This window comes from Antennarius striatus, chromosome 4 (genome assembly GCF_040054535.1).
Source record: "Antennarius striatus isolate MH-2024 chromosome 4, ASM4005453v1, whole genome shotgun sequence".
Lineage (NCBI taxonomy): Eukaryota > Metazoa > Chordata > Actinopteri > Lophiiformes > Antennariidae > Antennarius > Antennarius striatus.
In genome coordinates this window covers 9,952,906-9,976,212 of record NC_090779.1, presented here as the reverse complement: position 1 = coordinate 9,976,212, position 23,307 = coordinate 9,952,906, and the positions used below count along the sequence as shown (strand labels likewise).

Sequence of the window (23,307 nt, the reverse complement as noted above, 5' to 3'; positions counted from 1 at the left end):
ATAAATAGTAGTTGAGAATGACTAGTTGATCCAGCTAACGGTTCTAAACATTTTACAGTAATTACTCATCTGAAGGAAGTGACTTTATATATTCTCAGACTGAAAAAAGTTCCCACGATTCCAATCATGCCTTCTTTGCATACCAGCTGGTCATCCAGCAGCCCTCACCCAATGAGCGCACATGTGCAGCAGTTGAGTTCCTCTCCCCATCCCAAGCCTGATGCAACTACACCATCACCAGCCATAATCTGTCCAATAGTCTCAACGTCATAACAATCCCTGACTGCTTTCAATGTATCACCACGTCATTTAATGACACCGTTCACGACACACTTACCACATTACCCAGAGTCATTGGTGGTATTCTGACGTTTAGCTTGCCGTTTACAATGTGGACAAACTGCAATCACAACATTTTTTTAAGGCCAAGGGCGGAACACGCCCACGTGTATTCTGCAACGAAAAGCAGTTGTGAGTTTCTTTGGAACGACACTATGATTCACCTTGAGAACCTACTCTGACTACTGAAAGCTGGGATTTCACAAGCTGGTAAGGAAATATTGATTTACTTCGGTCACACCGGTGATATTTTTCAATCATAACTCAATATGAGTTCATGACATGCATCAGATTTAAGTATATATAGTATAGAGTTTGTTGCTGGCATTTCATATGTCTCTTTATCACATTCGTCTGGAGTGAGATTACTTCCTTTTCCTTGACAAATGAGTTTCTCATCCTCTCAGGGAACAGCAGAAGAAACCTTCCAAATGATGGCGGGTAATTATAAGAAAATGTCAGAATTAAATATTATAAGAAGTAACAATGTGGTTCTTGACACTCTTGCTGAAATATGACCTTTGTGTAGATCATGGAGATCTCTGTGATGATCAGGATGCAACCTATTGCATGAATGGAGGAACCTGCTATAAAATAATTGCAATGAATACACTGTCTTGTGTGTAAGTAATAAAATCAAAGATTAATTTTGAATTATGTTTGCTATGAAAATAAGTACAACTTAACATTTAGTCTGCAATTTCTTCTGTCAGGTGTGATGAAAATTACAAAGGCAGCAGATGTGAGCAGTTCCAGCTGTTCAGCAGTTCCACCAATGCAGGGGAGGCAGGGTTGATTGCAGCCGTGGTCATTGTTATCCTCCTCATCTTCGTGATGCTGGCAGTCGTTATCTACTACACATGCAAGTAAGAGCATTACGGATCCTGTTCAACAGTGCTACTGTGCTTCAGCCAGATTACCTTAATGTGAAAGCAACAAACACTTCTGTCCTCACACAGGATGTTGAAAGCCAAGCAGGAGAGCAAAAACAACAACCAGCAGCAGTACTGGAGAGTAAAACCAAGAGTATGATTCGCAAATGTGTGTTTGTTTCTCCTTTGGTTGTGTGCTTGCCAGGATGAGAGAAGAGTGTCGCTTTTCTAGTTTGACTTAATGTTTTGGACACGGGTATGAAAAGATCAACGGACGGAGGAGAAGTGCTTCACTGATCTTAATTCATATTATGGCAGGCAAAGAGAGAGCTGATTGCCAATCAATTGTCTCATGAGATTTATAGATTTCACATGGCTAAAAATAAAAGTGCAACTCCATAGGACACACAAATGTGAAAGAGTAATGACAGGTTGGGAATTGAATCTCACTTTGCACAGTAGTTTGTTCTGTTTCACACAGCTAGAGGTGTTACTCTTGTTAAATTACATTTCAATCTAGATTGTGCTTTGTCTGAAATGTATTTATAAAGCATAGCATAAATGGAAATTTTAAAAAACCCTTGTATCAACTATTGAATATGTTTACTACGTTATCTGTATATATTTTCAAATGATGTAAATACATTTGTTCCCTTGAAAATGATTTAACTGTGATTTTTGGTGGACCACCGACACACACGCCCATGCATATTTGTATTTGTGAGGATTCGGATGGACGAGTCATTCAATATCCTCCGAGCCTGACTGTCCAAACCGCAGCCTTCAGCCTGTTATTAAACTAAATCTACACAGAAGGTTGATCCTGACCACAGTTGCCCTTGGAAGCAGTCAGGACTGGTCAACGTGACCTCACTTTTAAAAAATGTCTTTATGCTGCACTTTTAAAACTTGAGATTGGTTCTGACAAAACTGGGAGTATGGGAACACACACACACACACACACACACACGAAGCCAACTGTATAATTAGAGTATCCCAGGCTATTCATTTTCCTCCTTAAATCTAAAAAGAGGGCACAGGCAATCCCATGGGTTTCATAATAAGAATGGTGTCATCAAATCTGGTTCCACTTGGAGAATTAAAACTTGTTGGACTTTATTAAGTCGCTTAATCTATTCAGTGGACTGATGTGTTTTCAGTCACCTGTAGAAGGGAAATAACCTCCATTTTGACATTGATAGTTTATTGTTGCTCCCATGAATGAAGTAGCTGTGCAACAAAATAAAATCAATGAAATCTTAGTTTTTTTAAAATTAATTTCAAGACAAATGCAGGATCATTTTCATCCAATCAAGTCAGCTGAACAGTGACAATGCTGCACAAATAACTATTGATTTTTCATAGATTGACAGTATCACAGAGACACACTACATTGCTTTTCCTGAATCATCAAATGTTGCTATGAGGAAGTATCTACAGGGTTGGTCCTGAAAGTTATGTGTGCTGCTTGAAATGGTCACTTTTCTCTATTGTTCATGAAACGATTTAATTTCCTCCAAATACAGGAACACACATTTATGATGGCTTTAAGAGGCATAAATAAATGAATAGCTTTATTGAACCAACACAATAACATCAGAAGTCACTGGCCTTATTTCAGTGTTAGAACTCTGTTAGTACTCTGCTTCCACCTAGTGGCAGTATAGCTTCATATCCTGGCGTTGGAAAGGTGAGGAGTGAAGTATACGAAAAAATAATAAAATAGCAGGTACAGTTAACTCTTTTACATAAAACATTTAAAAGTGGCAACAAAAGAAACTCACAAAGGTTCCCTGAAATAACTCCACATTCACTATTCTTACAAGCTTCTGGCTTTGTCAAACTCATTTGCAATTTTCAGTGCTGTGCTGCTGAGTCCCACAGACTCCATGTTGGTGAGGATGGTGACCACAACTCCCTGTGGGGCAGTAAAGGTCTGCCCTTTGCGTTCATTCATCTCTTCACTCGGTAACAACAAAAGGACACTGCTAGCCCCCACAGCGGCCCCTGTGTGTGACACATAGTGTCTGCGCTTTCTGCACTGGCCAAATTTCTGTCCTTTCTCCACGACCACCCAACCTTGGGCATACAGTCCATCCCTTACCCATAGTTCACCGGTCTTGTCAGAGGGTGTCCACAGATCTATGGCAGTCTGGGGTTTGAGGAAACCAGGGAGGACTCCATCAGTGTCCTTCACCTGGTAGCTGTAGAGTAGAGCATTTCCGAAAAGTAGCAGGTCACCCACCGTAGAAAGGTAGCCACCTCCCGCCCACTTGTAGGAGTTGTCTACATATGGGCAGTTCACAACACGTCCTTTCTTGTTGAAATGATAATTTCTGAGGAAGAGCACCAACAATTAATCAACACTCAACGGAATTTCATCATGAGCGATTGATGCGTATGAAACAGTCAACATTACATTATGATTTTTTATTGCTCCTTTCATTTACTGACTGTCAGAAAGAAGGAAACGAAGCAAGGAGACAACAGGAAGTCTATCTGGATAATATTTTTTCTTCCTCTGTGGTGAATGTGGGGTTATATTAGTTTGGGTTAGAAACCATTTTGGCTGCTTTGAGTTTGTTTGGTTAGGATTACATTCCGTTTTTTAAGGTTATGAGGATATACCTTATAAATAACTTATAAATCCACATTATGCATTGCTTAAAAACAGAGTAGCTTTGCAATAAATGAATTAATACAAGCTCAAATCACAATTGTGTGCAGTGCAGGACATTCCACGCATACAGGACACTGACAAGTCAGTGGTCAGTACTGCTTCACATGACCTTTTGGTATGTGCTCAGTTGACTGCACCTTGCAACAAAGGTGGTAGTAGTAGTAGTACTGTACCAGGTAACAGGTACTTTTTAACTGAAGCAAATGCTGTAGAGCCAAGGTGAGTAGAGTCAATAGCATGGAGTGGAGATGGGGATAAAAAGTCCTGGCATTAGACTGGCGAACTTTCACTCACAGCCTTTGTCACACAATATGATGAAAATAATATGAAAATGCAGATGTTGGAAAACTACAATCGGGTAAGAATGGGACAAAAATGCAACAATGAGAGACCTCCTTCCTAAAAGTTTGCTGTCAGCTGTGACTTGTCACGGTGATCTCAACGGATGATTACCTGGAGCGGTGATAAATAATAGGGTCATTCTCTTCAGGCACAGTATTCACCATTCCTAGTTCATGGAACATATTCATCATGAGGTCCAGGAAGCTTCGTCCAGCAGCTCTCTCCATAACAGCACTAAGAAGGGTAAACGCGTGGGTGGAGTACAGATAAGTTGTCCCTACATATAGTAGAAAATAAAACAGCCTTACTCATCAAAGTATCATTGCTGAAAATTACATTTGCATGAGTTTAAAGAGTAAAACTGGTGCTTTACCAGGTCTGAAAATGAGTGGGTCATCCTTGAAGAGGTCTAAGGCCTCAGTGACACTTTCAAATTTGTCCTTGAGGTAGAATTCCACACTGGCAAAGTCCTCGTCCTTCTGAGGCTGAACGGATTCTTTGTCTTTGGGGTTTTTCTCTGTTGCAGCTTGAGCTTTGTCATCTTCTCTCACTGGAACCTTCAATAGTCGCTTAGCTTTCTCCATGCTCTCCTTCACTTTGCATGCATCTTTCTCATAATGACGTATGCCACTCAGGTGAGACATTATCATGCGAGGAGTAATTGTGACCTGGAAAAAAATGATGCACACATGAACTGAAGATGTGAAGGAATAGAATATAAAATACTAGATACTCTGCTTAACTTACATTCTGCCCATCAAATTGTTTCTGGGGAAATTCCGGGACATATTTCTGGACTGAGGCATCGAGATCCAGTTTTCCTTCTTCACACAGCCTTGCAGCAGCTGCTGTTGTGAGGGGCTTACTTATGCTGGCAATACGAAACATTGTTTGAGGGCTGCATGGCACGCGGTTCTCCAAGTCTGCATAACCGATGCCTGAATTAAAGGAAGAATTTTAATAAGTCACATAAAAATATTATTGTGGAATATTTAAGATTCCATGTGTTGTATGTAAATCGCCACATTGTCACATCTTTCTGGAGACATGTCAGTAAAAGGAGATCATCAGAGACAATGAAGACAAAACTATAATGTACACACACACCAGAATGACCCGCGCCTACCTTCACACCAGACTGGAGCACCATCCACGGAGACCCCCACGACCACTCCTGGAGCACCGACCTCCGCCTGAGACGAGACAGACATCAACACTGAGCTGACTGAGGTGGAAATGAATACATGCATACTTCTCCTTCTCCTTTCGGCTTTCCACTTCAGGGGTCGCCACGGCGAATTGCCTCCATCTAACCCTGTCTTCTGCATCCTTTTTCTCACACCAACTACCTTCATGTCCTCTTTCACTACATCCATAAACCTCCTCTTTGGTCTTCCTCTAGGCCTCCTGCCTGGCAGTTCAAAACTCAGCATCCTTCTACCAATATATTCACTATCTCTCCTCTGGACATGTCCAAACCATCTCAGTCTGGCCTCTCTGACTTGATCTCCAAAACCTCTAACATGTGCTGTCCCTCTGATGTACTCATTCCTGATCCTATCCTTCCTGGTCACTCCCAGAAAGAACCTCAGTATCTTCATCTCTGCTACCTCCAGCTCTGTCTCCTGTCTTTTCCTCAGTGACACTGTCTCTAGCAGTGGTTCTTAACCTTGTTGGAGGTACTGAACCCTGCCGGTTTCATATGCTCACTCACCGAACCCTTAAGTAAAAAATTTTTTTTTTTCAAATTTAAGACATAAGTATATGTTTTACTGGTGTATTTAATGAATTGTGCATTAATGTCACCTTTTTCAAAGAACAAAAACAAGACAGTGCATGAACTCACATGAAATGACCTACCTACAAATCAGTGTGACTTCTGCTGTTATTGAGAGACCAGTTCAGATATGCGTGGCTTCACCTCGGCAAGTGCTACTCTTACGTCATTTTCACAGCAAAGTCTGTTTCTGTTGTTTTCCATGCAGCTTAAGGAAGTGTTCCTTTATTTTTGCCAGTGCGAGACTAGAGTTGCTCAACTTGACATTGCAAATCATGCAGAACGCTGACTCCCATCACGTTCCGTTATACAGTACATGTAAATTCACGTTGCACATATTTGTCCGACTTTCTTTTTTTCTAACCATAGTTACTATGAATTAAAATATTAACAAAGCAATCAGATGATGTACCATCACGACAGGCATAAATCGACTACTGAGTGCGCAAAATCCCCTGTAGCACAGGTAGGCTAATCGATGTAGCGTCACGTGATCACCTGCAGCCAGTGACGGCTAAGGGGGGGGGGGCGGGGGGGGCGCTCCTGTCGTTTGAAGTCTGAACGCAGGGTGTCGCGTGTCTCCCGACTGCCAGCGGGAGGCCGGCGCGAGACTGACCGCCGGAAGTGCTTCAGGACGGGGGAAGGGCTCGAGGCAGCCCCCGTCACTCTTAAAGGGAACTCATCTGTAGAACGACGTGTGCCTTCACCTTTCTGCAAAACGCACCGGCAGGTTTGGAAAAAGTCAACCGATTCACGAGAAGGTGGTCAGAGCTGCTGGATCGAACGCTGCTAGATGTGTGTCTGGAGGCTAACTTGATAACCCGCAATTCACAGATGTACATTAGCTCCTACCTTCTGCCGCTCCAGAAGGTCCCTGCTCACGTCGATGGCGTCTCGGTAACGGTTTATCCTCCGTGCTGCTGATGTTTTATCATCATATGAATAATCGACTGCATCGGAACGATATTTTAACCCGACAGCGACAGCGATGCCAACACCAACCCCACATATCCAAACGGTGGACTTTAACCTGTGTCCAAAAGAGACCGTGTTGAACCGGCCGGCATATCCTCTTTGTTGGTGGATAAAAACACTCCGATGCCCAGACTGCTGTGGCTTAACTCGAGGTGTCGATAGGAACGATTTACGTACTGATTGCAAATTATATTTGACATGAAAACGATGCGACCACAGCCGTGACATTTCTGGATGTGTTTCTCGTATCTCAGGATGACGATAGCGCTCCCCGGTCTGATGACTCACACTAGCGGCAATTTACTTCCTGTTTGAATTTTAAGAGTGGGACAACATCCAGAGAGCGCTTGTCGATCGATTCATTCATTCATTCATTCATTCATTCATTCATTCATTCATTCATTCATTCATTCATTCATTCATTCATTCTCTGCCGCTGAATCGGCTGTAGCGGCTCAGCTGGCATAGGGCGTTATTTGGCTAAATTCTGTTTCTATTGTATATTTTTACACACATATATAAACACGGAGTTCTGTTCAGATCGATAGGCACAGGGTGCAATTTTTCAAAAAACGGAGGGGGACAGGAATGTTTTATTTTTTTAAATCATGAAAAAAATTAGAAATCAACAGAAAAAAAATCATTTTTAGGTTAATAGTTGGTCCCCTTATTATAAACTCAAACAGTGGAACATTTATACGTAATAATAACTTCTAAAGCCATGAAATATTTAATTTTCTGTGACAGCCATGATGTGGAAGATGGCCAAATTAGGCTTCAGGACCATAGATAAGGGTCGATTACATGAACATGGTTAGTGGATTTAGCCAAATATGAACAACATGTGAAGCATAACATTAACATTAGGGGTGTCAAAACTCATTTTCACCGAGGGCCACATCAGCATAACGCCTGTCCTCAAAGGGCCAGATGTAACTTATAAATGTAACTAAATGTATTTCAGTGTAATTTAAAATAAATGTAACTACTCCTTAATGTTATATATCTCTTAATGTATTATTTATTCAAGTTACAAACGTTGCAGTTGCAAAGAAAAAAAAAAGTTTGTGGTGGCAGGGTTATCCCCCAAGGATAAAATGATTTCAACAGAGGCAAAGATGGAAAAACTAGGTTGTGGAGCAAATAATGATGCCCCCCATCATTATTTGCTCTACTAAATTTACATTTAAATCAAATACATCATGCAAGGAAACAGAATCAGAATTTGCTCTAATTTGTGATCTCTTTGGATTGTTATTCAGATAACTTACAAGTGTATTTTCCTGTTGCTCTTTACAGTCTGCAACCAATATTGAGACCTACGGTATGTAGCTGCATTTAAGAGATGGTTATCTAAACATTTTCCTTTTACTTAATTCACCTAAGACACAAGACAATGGTTATGGGTTCTGAAAAACCCCATCACCTGTATGAACATTTTACGTTGTCTCTAGATGATTGTATAATTCATTGTCGTGATTGACTTAAGGGGTGGCACGGTGGCGCAGTGGTTAGCACTGCCGCCTCACAACACGGCGGACCCGGGTTCGAGTCCAGCTCTGTGCGGAGTTTGCATGCTCTCCCCGTGTCTGCGTGGGCTCTCTCCAGGTTCTCCGGCTTCCTCCCACCTCCAAAAGCATGCGCTTCAGGTTGATTGGCCGTTCCAAATTGCCCGTAGGAATGAGTGTGTGTGTGCATGGTTGTACGTCTCTTTGTGTGGCTTTGCAGTGCACTGGCGTCGTGCCCGGAGTGTCCCCCGCCTCACGCCCCATGCCGCTGAGATAGGCCCTGGATCCCCGTGACCCCATGCTGCGGATATAGCGGTGGTAATCTGAAGATGACTGACAGATTTAGGATTTTTGGCATGCTTTTTGATCAAACTCTTTTGTTTCATACACATGTATAGATGAGTCCAAAGTGGCCTTTTTCTTCTCTTGAATATCACTAAGATTCGACCTATCCTGTAATTTAACGATGCAAAGACCCTTATTCATGACATCACAAATAAATTCTTGCAATGTATTTCTGTCAGGTTTATCAAAGAAGAGTCTTCAGTGTCTTCAGATGGAGCAGATTACAGCAAATTCTGTTTTGACTGGAGTGGGTCAATATGAATATACAATATTACTGTACTCCTCTGTCAGCCTTTCTCCACTCGCTCCCTGTAGAGATTAGGGTAAACTTTAAGTGCAGTTGCTCACCTATAAAATATTGAATGACTTTGTACCACAGTATCTATCAGACCTGGTTAAAACATACACCACTATATGTGAGCTCTGCTAGCAGGGGGATCATTTATTGTCCATTGGGTCCACAGAAAGACTATTGGTGAGTGTATTGTTTTATTCACAAACCCTGCAGAACAAGTTACCTATTGACGTTAAGTTGAGTGAAAGTCAAAGTCAGCTTTATCGTCAAATGTACCATATATGCACGACATACAGCACAGATGAAATTGCAGTCCTCTGTGATCCACGGTAGACAATACAACAGGCAGTACAACACAGGTAGTACAACACGGGACAACACAGTACAACACAGGCAGGACAACACAGGCAGTGCAACAAGCAGTACAAGACAGACAGTATATCAGACAGTACACCACGAAGTATAAGACGAAACACAACGGATGGTTAACATCTCTATACACTCTAATCCCCATAGGGGAAGTGACGTGTGCGCAGTCCCTGAGTTGACGTGGGGAGGGAGAGATAGGTAGTCAGGTGCTGGGTAGCGGGCAGAGCAGGGTGTGGGTGGAGTTCAGAGCTGTGGCAGGGGGCAGAACAGGGAGGGAGTTGAGCCTCCTGACCGCCTGGTGAAAGAAACTGTCCTTGAGCCTGCTGGTTCTGGCCCGCAGACTGCAGTTTCCTACCTGATGGCAGCAGGCTGAAATGGCTGTGAGAGGGATGGGTGGGATCGCCTGCAATGCTGATGGCTTTGCAGGTGAGGCGGGTGTTATAAATGTCTGTGAGGGAAGGGAGAGAGACACTAGTAATCTTTTCAGCTGCTCTCACGATGCGCTGCAGGGTCTTGCAGCAGGAAATGGTGCAGGAGCCGTAGCACACGGTGATGCAGCTGGTCAGGATGCTCTCGATGGTGCCTCTGTAGAAGGTCAGCATGATGGGGGGTGGGGCTCTTGCTCTCCTCAGTTTGCAGTGGAAGTAGAGGCGTTGTTGGGCTTTTTTGGCCAGCGATGCAGTGTTGCGGTCCCAGGACAGGTCCTTGGAGATGTTCACACCCAGGAACTTGGTGCTGCTGACCCTTTCCACTGCAGCACCGTTGATGGTTAGTGGAGCATGCTGGGTGCGTGCTCTCCTGAAGTCCACAACAATCTCCTTCATCTTCTCCACATTCAGATGGAGATTGTTGTCCTTGCACCACATATCCAGGAGGCCCACCTCATTTCTGTAGGCTGTCTCATCATTGTTGTTGATGAGACCCACCCCAGTCGTGTCGTCTGCAAACTTGATGAAGAGGTTGGAGCTGAAAGTTGGTGTGCAGTCGTGGTTCAACAGAGTGAAGAGGAGGGGACTCAGAACACATCCTTGGGGGGGCTCCCATGTTCAGTGTGATGGTGCTGGAGGTGTTGTTACCAACTCGAACTGCCTGTGGTCTCCCTGTGAGAAAGTCCAGCAGCCAGTTGCATATGGAGGTGTTGAGTCCAAGCTGGTCCAGTTTATAGATGAGCTGCCGGGGGATGATTGTATTGAATGCTGAGCTGAAGTCGATGAACAGCATTCTGGCGTATGAGACTTTGTTCTCCAGGTGGGTGAGGGTTGAGTGTAGTGCAATGGAAATGGCGTCATCAGTCAAGCGATTGGACCGGTAAGCAAACTGAAAAAGGTCCAGGGTTGAAGGGAGGGCAGACTTGATGTGCTGCATGACTAGCCGCTCGAAGCACTTCATGAGGATGGGAGTGAGTGCAACTGCATGGTAGTCGTTGAAGCCGGATGGGGGCGACTTCTTTGTGACTGGGATGATGGTGCTGGCTTTGAGACAGGTATGGACAAGATCCTGGCTCAGGGAGATGTTGAAGATGTCTGTGAAGACATCTGTGAGCTCATCAGCACAGTCTCTCAGGACACGACCAGGAATGTTGTCAGGACCTGGGGCTTTCCGTGCGTTGGTCCTTCTGAGGACTTGCCTCACGCTGTCCGGAGAAAGCGTCAACGCCTGGTTATCAGGAGGGGGTGGAGCCTTCTGTGCTGGGATGCCGTTGTCTGCCTCAAAGTGCGCAAAGAAGTTATTCAGCTGATTCAGCAGAGTGGTGGAGCTGTCGCAGGGCCGCGGAAGGGGCTCGTAGTTCGTGATGGACTGAATCCCCCACCACAGGTTCCTGGTGTCTCTGCTGTCGCTGAAGTGGGTGGCGATCCTCCTGGAGTACTGTCTCTTGGCCACTTGGATGCCTCGTGACAGGTTGGCCCTAGCTGTCCTTAAGCCTACCTCGTCCCCAACTCTGAAGGCCGCGTTCTGTGCCTTCAGGAGCCTGTGGACTTCACCTGTCAGCCAAGTCTTCTGGTTGGCTCGAACGGAGATTGTTCTGGTGACCGTGACATCATCCATGCATTTCCTCATGTAAAGTGCTTTGTAAATGAATGCTCATAAATAAAAGTAAAGATTTTTTTTCTGTATTCTAAGAATTTACATGAAATGAGGAACACTGACAAATCACAAACAAAGTTAAAAAACTTTCAAAACGTGCTTTTATTTATATTCATATTTTGTACATTTCAGATATGAGACACCTGAAACATCTACATTAATAAAATGCAAAAAAAACAATGCACAATCAGATGACTGACATCATACTTCATAGACAAGATGAACAAATTTTGAACTGTGATTTGGAAGAAAACTAAGTATATACTGTAATTCATTAACATTTTCTGTCATTGCTCAATGATAGATTAGCACCAGTATAGATACTGACAGGAATGGCCAATGTATATTTACAGCTGTGAGGACATTTTTGTATTTTCTTAAACAGAGGTTGTCTTACAGACAAAAAAATGCGCACAATAATGTTGAGGTTAAACTAAGTGCAAAATTTCTTCACTTTGTCCTTTGGTATGTGCATAATCAGGATTGAATGGCCTGTACCAGATCAATTTTGTCGGAGATGTAGAAAACAACCTTTACAAGTGGCACATGTCATTTCACCAGATGACTTGTCAAAAAAGACAGAAAGACACTATCTCAAGGATCGCAAAATGCAGAGAGTATTTCAAGATAAAAACAGGCTTGAGAAAACAATCACGTTTCTCAGTTTAGGCTTCTTCAAAAGGAATGGTTAAGTTTTACTTCCCCATAGCTTTTCTCCTTGGTTGAGTTCCGCTGAAGGCAGGACGATGCAATAGGTAATGCGTCTGGCTGTTTAATCTCCACCAGGGGCAAGGCACGAGAGGAAGGGTTTATGGTAAGCGAGGTGCAAGCACAAAAAGCCAAAGCCACAGTGTGTGTGTAGGGGTCAGAGTGTGCTTTCACAAGTTATTCAGTTCCATTAGAGTCTGGTCCAGCATCTGGTGCATATCGAGGTTCTCTTCTTTAGCATGTGACAGTTTCTCTGTTAAAACATCAAACAAAGGCGTTTTAATTCCACACAGGCAAGTCAAAGTGAGTCACTTGATTAGCTTGCATTAAAATTAATCTTTTTACATAACTCAGGTTAGTTATTTAATCTGATTTTAAAGCCAATCTTCACTCCACTGACAGAAAACAAGACTGGTATGTCCAGTAGATTAAATGCATGCAAACAAGTTACAGTCTGCCCCAGGGCAGGTGTGGCTACGTACGTAGTTTACCACCACCAAGTATGAATGAGGTGTGAATGAATAATGGATCCAATGTAAGCAACTTTGAGTGTCCAGACAAGAAAGCGCTATATAAATCTAATCAATTATTATTATTATTATTATTAATACACTTGAAAGCCAATAATGCATGCACAGTTAATAAATTGGGGTTATTATTAAGCTATAATCACATAGTGCAACATTATAATACTTGGCTGTTTGACTAGAATATGATGCAGTCACAATTATTGTTTGACAAAAACAAACATTTCAAACAGTGCAGATCATATTTATGGATGGAAGAAGAGTTTTGGGTCTCATGCTGAATTAGATTTTTGTGCACACCTTTAAAACACAGATATGACCAACAAAAAATACGTCCACACAATTCAGTCTCAATTCAAGGCCTCAAAGAGCTTATTGGCAAGAAGGATTTCTTTCTGAAGTTGCAGGTTGAGATGGCGTTTGCAGTCAGACAGCAAGTTAAGAAAAAGAAAGAGGACAGCACCCCCAAGGAAATAGGGAAGGGGGAATCACCAGCAACATTTTATATCTCATGAAACACACTGGCAGTTATCAGGCAGCATTTTTATGCTCTTCTTGTTTTGTGGAAGGTAATCTACATTTAAGATTTTCAAGCAAGGAAGGAAATTTTGGAGAGATTGAGCCGATTCAACCGAGGAAGATTAAAGTTAATTAAATATGATTCTTAAAGTTGCAGTGTAGCTATAAATTAGAAAAACAATAATAATAATATTTGGTTTTCAACTGCTATCAAAACTGAATAAATCTTTATTCACAGTAAAAAAAAAAGCCTCAGTTTATTATACTTTTAGCAGTTTAAAGACGCAGCTCCAATTTTTCTGACTTGCTACTTGAAATCTTCTCGAAAATGCAACACTAAAAAAATCTCTCACTTCTTATCTGAATTTGTGGGAAGGCCTTTAATAAAAACACCCAGAATGTCTTATGGTATATTTATTTAAATATAAGACAGGATACTGTTTATCATACAAAGCTCATGTGTTGCACTACTGATTGCAGTTTCATCAATTTTTTCCCAGCAGCCAGTGGAGGCTCAACAAATCTTACATACTGCTCCGTAATACTCTGTTACACCCAATAACTTTACTTACTTTACTTCACTCTTCATGCTCACAGTCCAAACTTAAGTCCCTCCATTCTGAAAACGTTTTAGTCCAGTCATCTTCTAACAGTTCTAAATGTTAAAAAGTGCTTGCATGCATCAGTCACTAAGAGAGAATAAAACCTGGCTCAATTTTCATTCAAGTAACTGTAAATATTCTAAGTCTCTATGCTAGTAGGACTCTTGAGATATGCCGGAAATCTCAGCTTTACAGGACAATATTTGAAGGACATAAAAAGTACATTGTAAACTATAAATGTGCACCAAGGAAAGCAGGTCAAAGCTCAGGTAACGGTTTGTGGAGAAAAGGAAACCAAAAGCATAACTTAAAATCAAGGCGTCCTGGTTTTATTGTAGCCGCGCTTGAAAATAAATAGACATCAAAAAGAAAAAAAGAAAAGTCAAAGTAAAGAGATACAGCTTACATAGAAGGAAGGGTGTTTATTTTTTTTACACAGTGCAGAAAGATTCTAGGATTCTGTACAAGAGATGGGATTTATTCTGACAGGAGGATGAAAACATGATGAGGAGAGGAAAGCAAAGACAGAGAGGAAGGGGGAAATGGAGAGGAGGCTGGAGAGAGCAGACAGATGCCGCTCAGCCGGCAGGAGGCGTCTTTGATGAGGAGTGAAAAATTTATCTGTGTGGGAGAGAAGAAGTAAAGTAAACAAGGGGGGCTCGTGTGAGAACCTATGGAAGTTTTAGATGTGCATCACAGTACACCAGAGCCACACGGGTCAACCCACAAAACCACAATGCACTATGGGAATGCATTGTGAGGGAGAACACAAAGACAAACACAAACCAAAGGTCAGACTGAGTGGTCTCTCTGCTTACAGCGAGACCTTTTCTGATGCAACACGAGGACCGGCACTGGACCAGAAAAATGGCCGTGCGCCTCCTCCATCTCCCACAGAACGGCTAAATGGCGGGGGAAACCACCAAACATGTAACAGGAGGTGGATTGAGTTAGTAGAAGGGGAAAGAGTGAAAGACGAAATAATCTGAAGAAACTCTTCAGCATTTCAAAAGACATCTCGCATGCATGGAAAAGTAGTTGTGTGAAAACATCTTGAATATTTCTAAAAGCTGAGAGACAATTCTGCTGATGACTTTTAACAAATAAGTACAGTAATGCCTTATAAACACTTGAAAAGTAAACTCATGCTTAGGAAGGTTCATGCAGTACTTCAGTCCTGTTCACAGTACTGTCACACTCCAACGACACTGATACAAAGGTGTCATAAAATATTATCACACACACACTAAAGACGATGTGTGAGAGGAAACCATTCAGTTATTATCAGACACAGACATGTCTGTTTTAAGACTGTAGAACGTCCAAGCTGCGTCCCCACTTAAAATGTAGGAGCAGGTTTGACGGATGGATTGACAAGGTATGAGGAAATAAAAGGGATTACAGGGAGGAGAGAGATGCAGGGGGAGAAACAAGCAGGTGCAGCAAGTTGAAAATTACATGGAAGTCATGTCATTGAGGGCGTGGTCCAGCTCCTCGCTGATGGCCTTGTACTTCAGTTTCTGGGCATACAACTCATCTATGGGTGGACCAGGGAAGTGGGGTGGGGGTGGGGATAGAAGTGCAGAGAAAAGGGGGCAAAGGTGAAGGAGCGTGTGACAAGGAGGTGAAGGGTGAAGGATCCGGACCATGACAGGGTTGACAGAAAAAAATTGAAAACAGAGGGAAAAGAGGAAAACAAAGTTACAGCAGAAAATGGAAATGGAAAAATGCATCATTGGCCTGTGTTAACAGGACCAGGTGTTTGACACTATGACTCACTGAACACTAAGTCAACAGTTAAACCTGGTATCTCTGGTAAACATCATAACCATTTATTCCTACCTCCACACTGAAAAAAAAAAAATCAGCTATGCCAGAATCAAATGAGAAAGTATGACTGTAAAAAGATGAAATTCAGAGAGAAGCACAAAGAAAAGGCCAAAACTGGGCGGAAGAGAAGCTCAGGACTTCCACACGTCACGACAGTGTTACTAAACAAGAAGAGCTGCAAGAAAGTCATACCTTCCAAGTCATCGATGGTCTTCTCAAGCTTGGCTACTGATCTCTCAGCGAACTCAGCACGAGTCTCAGCCTGTGTGTGTGTGGGGGGGACACATGTAGGAGTTAGCTCAGGTGACTGGAACTAACGCTCCTTGACTCCAGATAACGCCTGGTGAAACGTTACCTCCTTCAGCTTGTCGGTGAGGACCTTGATCTCCTCCTCGTATTTGTCTTCCTTCTGTGAGTACTGTGGGACGAAAGCAACGACAGGAATCAGGTGTACGGGTTCGACTCAGTGGGACGATATATTTGAATGTGTTTATACATCTGAGTATAAAGATATGAATCCAAAGTGAACAGATTCAACTTCACAGGTTCTGCTGGTTCCCTTCCAACCAGGTCTACTGGGTCACACTTACCTTCTCAGCCTGGGCCTCCAGTGACTTCAGGTTGTTGGTCACAGTTTTCAACTCTTCCTCAAGTTCAGAGCATTTGCTGGGGTTTTTAGAGGAGGGGGGATGAATTTGCAAAGAAAAGAAAGAAGAAGGGGGTGTAGGAAAATGAGGGAAGCGAGGGTGGGGAAAAGCAGAGATTTACACAAAACAGGGAGAGGAATGGAGGAAAGACAGAGAGATACAGATATTAAAACAAGGAGAGAACCCCAGTTCCTTAAAAGTGCCTTAAGGGAGTAGGAATGAGTGGACAGCGATGTCAGCGATTATAAGTTAGAGACATAAAGAGTCTAATCTACCCAGAATAAGAGCCAAACGAGAAAAAGAACAAGCAAAGCAAGCAAGCAGGAGACTCAGCAGCACCAGCGTTCAGCGACGAGAGCCTCTCGTCAAACATCAGTGTTACTTTTTTGTTTGTAGTACCTTTTCCACTGAGGAGTTTAGAGATTTCACGCCGTGATCCAAAACATCTAGCTCATCCACCAGTCTCCGAGCTTCTCTGTCAGAGGGCGTGGCAATTGCGTACAAGCCATAACCATTCAAACACCGGAGAGCATGCAAATAATCAGCACATTCAGTGAGAGCACAACACACACTTTAAACTGAAACAACGGCTATACTTTGACTGTTAGTGCTCAAAGCTTCAAGTGTCGCGATGCAGGTGCAGTGTGAGTGCGCGTTTAGTGCAGATAAAAGATGAAGGCTCTTACCTTTCTGACAGCTCAGCGCGCTCCTCTGTGCGCTCCAGGTCGCCCTCAATGATGACCAGCTTACGGGCGACCTATGGGGGCAGCACAACCAACAGTTACGGCCACAAATACGTGATGATGACGACACAATTACAGTAAGATGTGACTTGAAGTCACACTGTAGCTCTCTTAAGAGAAAAAAAAACCTTTAGATCAATATAAAGCAGTTACTAAAGGAGTTGTTGGGATATTTTTGAGTTTTTATGAATAATCCTAAACTATTAAGATATAAGTAAATCGACTGTTTCAGCAAAGTTGTATACGTAAAATTAAAAAATATACATTGAAAGGATCAGAATTTAGAGTCCTTGAATGTTTCTGTGTTAAAATTCAAGGACTAGTTGTTTTCATTGATAACAGGCCATCATTCTATTAGAAGCGGTCGTTTCAGCCGCCAGAGGTTGGAAAACTCGCCTCCTCATATTTGCGATCAGCTTCCTCAGCAATGTGTTTGGCCTCTTTCAGTTGGATCTCCTGCAGCTCCATCTTCTCCTCATCCTTCATGGCTCTGTTTTCAATGACCTTCATGCCTCTGTGTGTGTGTACAAACAAAGGATGATTGGAATCAGGACCTGAGAGTCAGCCTTCACGTTGGCAAAACTTTAATACTTTCTTTAATGATGAACATTTTTGACACAGAAGAGTTAAAAATCCAGAGTTTTGGGATGTTTGGGGGGAACCTGCACCATCTGCACCCACCTTTCGCTCTCATCAGCAGCCTTCTCCGCCTCCTCCAGCTTGGTCAGAGCAGTGGCGAGACGCTCCTGAGCACGATCCAACTCCTCCTCAACCAGCTGGATACGTCTGTTAAGGGAAGCGACATCTCCCTCAGCCTAGGGAAAGAAGAAGATTTAGAAGTCGTCGTCTTTCACCAGTGCAACCCTGGAAGTCACACAAATCCACACATACATGTCAGCCCAAAGAATCCACAGAGGAGTGTGCTGCTTAAAGGTGTGCCACCTGTCAGGATGAGGCCTCCAAGGACGTTCATCTCATTTTATAATGATGTTAGGTTGGATAGACTCTTAAAGCTAGTCTCTGGAGAGTAGACAAATAAGGCTTCAAAGTTTTTGCTCACAAGTATAGAGGAAAGATACTCCCCACAATTCTGACAACTGTTGCAATCCTTTAAGTGTAATTTAACTGACCACAGTTGCAAAATATGGATCTGCATGAGCAGAGTTTTCCGATTCCAGCAGAAACTTCTGCTTTTCAGTGTTTGTTCAGGGCGTATGAGACTCTCCAAATAGCACAAAGAAAGCAGACTACCAGAGCTCCCATTAACTTGGCGGTCTTGTGCTTGATCGCACGTCTGGACCAAAGTGCATCTGCAGTTGTGAAAGCTCCTAACGAGCCATTAAGATGGACTCTACCTGAAACAATTCACTCAGGGTGGATTACCATGACAAGCAGACTGCAGGAGGGTCTGTCTGGGTTAGATAACTGTTAACACGGATGGGACTCAGTCTTTGTGAAAACCTGATCTCCTTATAAGGGCAAGTGAGAGTGCATAAACTCACTGGGGTACCTTAAAACGTGGCCATAGTTAAGTTGTGACTTCCTGGTTGTGCGGAATCATTTGATGGCTGTGAGGGAGGGAGGGGGGGGGGGGGGTTAGAATAAACCAAACTTCCTGGATAGCAATTTGAATGGGACCGTTACAACGAAGCGTAACACGATGATTGGAGCGGGATTAATTAAGAGTAAAAGGTCATTCACAGACACGTTGCGCACACACGGGTATTTCTTTGGCACCAGCGGCCTAACGTTACCGGAGACGAGCCCCCGGCCGGCTGCAGCGCTCAACCTCAGCGGGGCACTGCGAGGCGGAGCTGGACGCTCAGCCCCCAGCATCAAGACAAAGATCAGACTGTTTTTGAGTCGGAATGAGGACAGGCTCGTCCTGTCTGCCCAGTAAACATGCTTACTTGCTCCCTGGCTTTCCTCTCTGTGTTCAGCTCTCTCTGTAATTTCTCGGCTCTCTCCTCCGCGCAGTCCGTCTGCTCCTGCAAGAATCTGATCTTTCGTTTCACGGCATCCAGCGATGAAGCTCCGGCCATTTTTTTTTTTTAAATAAAAGTGTAAAACTACGGGGTAAAAAAAGGGATCACAGCTGTGCTATTCCGAGAAAATGTCAAGCAGCGAGATGACGTCCTCTACTTGCGATACAAGCTGCGTCAAGAAAGGCTGGACGCTTCTGGAGACGCACTCGAAGCCCGCTATTTGTCCAGGAAGTGCCTCTAATTTCAAAATTAAACGACATTATCTCGAACGTGTAATGCGGAATTGTGCTGATTTTTGTTGTAGAATTATGTACTTCACAATATAATACGATATGAAAGTGTATTAATATAAATATCAACGTCTTCTAAACAAAAAAAAAACCACAACCAGATTATACTGTTACGATAACGATCGATGACGAACAAAGGAGCTTTGGCGCCCTCTGCCGGTCATCTGTGAGCGGTACCCAAGACGAGACGAAGAGACGGTCCATTCAATGTCTTCCCTGAATACAGTAATTATAGGCTGACTTCAAGACTTTGCAAATATCTCTAAACCCTCCAAGTAGATGGAATGGGAGTAAACCACGAAACATAAGTAGTAGTTAAATTATTTTCAGGGCGATTACAGCGAGATTTAAGCTCGAAGGATTCAAGTACAACAAACGCTATTGGCAAAAAAAAGTCTCTAGACTATAACGTTATGGTACTAAATCCTCATAGGAATCCAATTAAAGGATTACCACGATGGGCCTGACAGTCAAAGTAATTTGGACACTGACCTTGACTTAATAGTATAAAATATCTTGGTGGACATAACATATTTTTCATTGGGTCACAACCTTTAAATTCCTAAATGATGAAGTCAGTGGATTTAAAGGAAAGGGGCCAGTTTATATGCAAATTAGAGGGTTTTTTTTTTATTTGTAGGCTTGCTGGGACAGTTTGATGGAAAATGTCTTTTTGACTGCTGTGGTAAGCATAGAGCGCAGCCCGCAGATAGGACTCTATCTTGACCATATAAAGCAGTGGTCTATATTTATCCAGGCGCACGCTCCCTGCGCTCTGAGGAAGACTAAACTTTAGGCAACTTCACTGTCGACTCTGAAAATGACATCTTCAGTTTTAGACCTGTATGAACACATCCAAACTGGTATATAAAATAAGTTAGAATTTGGTTATAGCCCATGGATGATGATGAATTTACAGTGAGAAAAAAAATCTGACATTCTTTGGGCAGACTTGTTTTGTGAATAATTGTAAAAAACATAAGACAGTTCAACAACAATCAGATCTACAAAGTCCACTCGTGTCATTTTTCCACGATGGTAGTTGATGGATGAGGGCGGTGTCCCTCAGAAAGTGTACTTTATTTTTCTGTGGTGTTGAACTGTCGGTTCCCACACTCAGTGACGAGAGAATGAAAATGTAAAGTAGCGTGGTGCAGGAATAGTGCCAATCAGAACCCCTTCCTTACTTACATCGGTGGCTTTCTTCTCAGCCAGTTCAAGTTTCTCCTGGGCATCTTTAAGAGCCTCGGAGTACTTGTCCAACTCATCCTCAGTTCCTTTCAGCTTCTTCTGCAGAGCTACCAAATCGTCCTCAAGCTGAGGTGAGTGTCAGTCAATGCGCAGAATTTTGAGGTGATCAGGAGATGGGAAGTTGCGTGAGCGCACAAAGACGCAAGAGCGGCACAGAGAGACACAAAGCACATAAGGACAGGACAGGACAGGACAGGAGAGGACAGGACAGGGGAAAGAGAGGAGAAAAGTTAGGAGAGACCATGCAAGTCTGGATCAGATACCTTGGTAGCAGCCTCCTCAGCAGTCAGCAGCTTTTCCTCTGCCGTTTGGAACTCCTCAAACACTTTATCTCTTTCGTCTTCAGTTACGCGCAATTTCTTTTCCAACTCTCTTATTTCGTCGTCTAACTATACATGCATATAAAAGACATTTTAGAGTTAAACAGAGTTATAAAATAAGCATGCAGTTATTCAATCTACTGTAACATATTTACTTATATACATATGTTAACTATTATATTTGACTATGCTGCATTTACATTACCGACTGCCAAAACAGTTTGTGGATTAGTAACATATAAAAATCAAAAGCAAAAAAAAAAACCAAAACAAAAAAAACCCATGAGGATATTCTGTAAATTAGTCCTTCTTTGGTATTATCCATGAATGTAATTATCCGTTTTTTTAGGAGGCGATCCATTTAAAGGGCATCAGCTTTAATCAGCTTTACAATGCTACTGGTACTCCTGATTTTTTTTTATTTTTAATTTCTTTAACATATCTCTGGGGGTATCCTCAAAAGGAGGGGGGGGGGAAGGTTCAGCCGACCTGTTTGCTTCTGTCCTCTGCTGCTTTCTTGTCTGACTCAGCCTGCTCAGCTCTGTCCAAGGCGTTCTCCTTGTCGAGCTTGAGCATCTGCATCTTCTTCTTGATGGCATCCATGGCTGCTTACGGCTGTCCGGCTGCACCGACAAAACGTCCAAATGAGAACCAAGGAGAGGAGCGAGGGGCTTGGGGCGTCTGTGCCTAACTCAACGCTAAGCTGGAGTGCAAGCTCTGCCTCGCTGTGCCCTGTCAAATATGTATGTTGAGGCGGGGGGGGCGACTGGATTCCTTTGGACATCCAATACTTTTTTGGAGGAGGCGTGTGTGGGCGCTCAGGCGTTCTTTAAGGACCTGCTCGGTGATTCGTTGCGCTCCAACATTTGACTTTTTGAAACGCCTTTATATGGGATGTGATGGACGGCAGGGCAGCTTCCAAGCAAGGGCTTCCTAATTGTAATGTAACCTAAGCCACTCAACGCGCAGAGAAGAGCAGATGACATTTTTGACTGGATGAGCAGATCATTAAATATCTGCGCGCAATTTAATTTTTTATTCTACAACAGAATTAAAAAAAAAAAGAAAGAAGCGCGCAGTACGCCATGGGGGTTGATATTACTGAAATCTGTTCTTGTTAATTGACTTTTCTTATTTCGCAGTGACAGGCTGGGTTTGGAACCGAAGGCAATGACAATTGGATCAGGATCTTGTCCTGCTGTGCGTCTGTGGGAGCGCGTCTGACTAGGGGGGGGGGGGGGTCTGACTTCCTCTGGGATAAAGTGTAGTAGCTCAGGGCAAGTGGGCTGTCTGAGAAAAGATGCTTTTGGTAAGCCAAGCGGGCCCTAGAGGCATTGTTCACAGTCTCGGGGGCTCTGGACAGGGAAGTGTTTACCTGATAATGGATCGGATATCCTCAGTGCTAAGTGTTGATCCAGTCTGGCTGAGAGGACAGGCAGAACTTCATTACAGCAGCTCAACAGCTGAGTGACCTGATGTTTGATTAATGGTAACTGTTTTGCATGAATACCAAGTAATGCTATAATATTTGCAGGTTTAAAAATAATTTTATAGTTAATAATTCATTATTTAATCCCCAAATCCTCTTTTAATTTGATAGATTTTTCAAATTTTAACATTATTTTTTTTTAAAAAAGCAAACAAGTTAATGAGAAGCTGAACCTCTATGAAGACATTCCAAGTGTCCTCAGGTCAGAACCGAGATGCTTAAGGATATTTTTAGGATGGCGTTCTCTTTCATACACCTGCTTTAGTCAGTAATGTGCACCCAAGAGTCTGCGCCAGGAGTCCAAGTTCTAATGCTATTAGATATGTCGCTTAAAATAAGCCTCGTCCCTCCCAGGCTTTGGTGTGTTTTGAACATTATTGTCGCTAAGCCTTCCAGCCTGGTTCACAGGCTGAACACAGGCTGTCCAATGGGAATAGGTTGACAGTGTTTATAGTGTTCTCATCACATTGTGTTCTGCTGTGATGGATGCTGTTGTCCTGGTGCTGCAGGCCTCAGCTCTGTCCCACACTTTGATTGACAGGTACAGGAACAGAAATGCATTCTGATAATCTCTGGGCAGCTTGTGTGCCAATTGACTGGCATTTGTACAATTTTAACTGACACTGAAAAAAATACTGGCCTCACAGACTCTTTCTTCATTCAGGCCACTTTCCTTTTGCTCAAGATTCACAAGATTTAACAACTTTAACCTCAGTTTAACTTCGATTAATGGACGAAGCTTGCTGCAGAGATGCAGATGTGAATGATCAAATATGCTTTAATTCAGTCTTTTGCTTTCCTTAAATGTT

General features: G+C 42.9%; 2 protein-coding genes across 11 annotated transcripts; both read right to left on the bottom strand.

Annotated features, from left to right (window-relative positions):
- Nucleotides 1-2,214: 2,214 nt before the first annotated feature.
- Nucleotides 2,215-7,457, bottom strand: lactb (lactamase, beta). 3 transcript variants are annotated; one of them, XM_068313080.1, is made up of 6 exons: nucleotides 6,863-7,457; nucleotides 5,360-5,426; nucleotides 4,981-5,171; nucleotides 4,607-4,901; nucleotides 4,345-4,510; nucleotides 2,215-3,547 (listed from the first exon to the last, which is right to left on the bottom strand). In XM_068313080.1, exons 1-6 carry the CDS (start codon nucleotides 7,211-7,213, stop codon nucleotides 3,031-3,033), a joined length of 1,587 nt encoding a protein of 528 aa, XP_068169181.1. In that variant the 5' UTR covers nucleotides 7,214-7,457; the 3' UTR covers nucleotides 2,215-3,030. The 3 variants fall into 3 exon arrangements, with proteins under 3 accessions (XP_068169181.1, XP_068169182.1, XP_068169180.1); XM_068313081.1 differs by having other exon boundaries at nucleotides 2,217-3,547; nucleotides 7,163-7,457; XM_068313079.1 differs by lacking the exon at nucleotides 6,863-7,457 and having other exon boundaries at nucleotides 2,218-3,547; nucleotides 5,360-5,976.
- A 4,214-nt stretch (nucleotides 7,458-11,671) lies between these two features.
- On the bottom strand, nucleotides 11,672-21,738 carry tpm1 (tropomyosin 1 (alpha)). Of its 8 annotated transcripts, none has more exons than XM_068314130.1 (10): nucleotides 21,499-21,737; nucleotides 20,953-21,078; nucleotides 17,845-17,978; nucleotides 17,560-17,677; nucleotides 17,107-17,177; nucleotides 16,364-16,439; nucleotides 16,129-16,191; nucleotides 15,966-16,035; nucleotides 15,402-15,480; nucleotides 14,351-14,564 (listed from the first exon to the last, which is right to left on the bottom strand). In XM_068314130.1, exons 1-10 carry the CDS (start codon nucleotides 21,610-21,612, stop codon nucleotides 14,561-14,563), a joined length of 855 nt encoding a protein of 284 aa, XP_068170231.1. In that variant the 5' UTR covers nucleotides 21,613-21,737; the 3' UTR covers nucleotides 14,351-14,560. The 8 variants fall into 8 exon arrangements, with proteins under 8 accessions (XP_068170235.1, XP_068170234.1, XP_068170237.1 ...); XM_068314129.1 differs by lacking the exon at nucleotides 20,953-21,078 and adding an exon at nucleotides 20,630-20,755; XM_068314134.1 differs by lacking the exons at nucleotides 14,351-14,564; nucleotides 15,402-15,480 and adding an exon at nucleotides 11,672-12,548 and having other exon boundaries at nucleotides 21,499-21,738.
- Between the last annotated feature and the right edge of the window lie 1,569 nt (nucleotides 21,739-23,307).

Excerpts from the sequence above, each read along its gene's own strand:
- lactb (XM_068313079.1), bottom strand. The coding sequence starts at position 5,834 with ATGAAGATACTGAGGTTCTTTCTGGGAGTGACCAGGAAGGATAGGATC. Across the intron at positions 4,902-4,980 it reads AACAATTTGATGGGCAGAAT|GTCACAATTACTCCTCGCAT; the intron begins GTAAGTTAAGCA and ends ATTTTTTTCCAG. Across the intron at positions 3,548-4,344 it reads ATTATTTATCACCGCTCCAG|AAATTATCATTTCAACAAGA; the intron begins GTAATCATCCGT and ends GCTCTTCCTCAG.
- tpm1 (XM_068314134.1), bottom strand. The coding sequence starts at position 21,612 with ATGGATGCCATCAAGAAGAAGATGCAGATGCTCAAGCTCGACAAGGAG. Across the intron at positions 17,678-17,844 it reads GCTGCTGATGAGAGCGAAAG|AGGCATGAAGGTCATTGAAA; the intron begins GTGGGTGCAGAT and ends ACACACACACAG. Across the intron at positions 16,440-17,106 it reads CGCGCTGAGCTGTCAGAAAG|CAAATGCTCTGAACTTGAGG; the intron begins GTAAGAGCCTTC and ends TAAAAACCCCAG.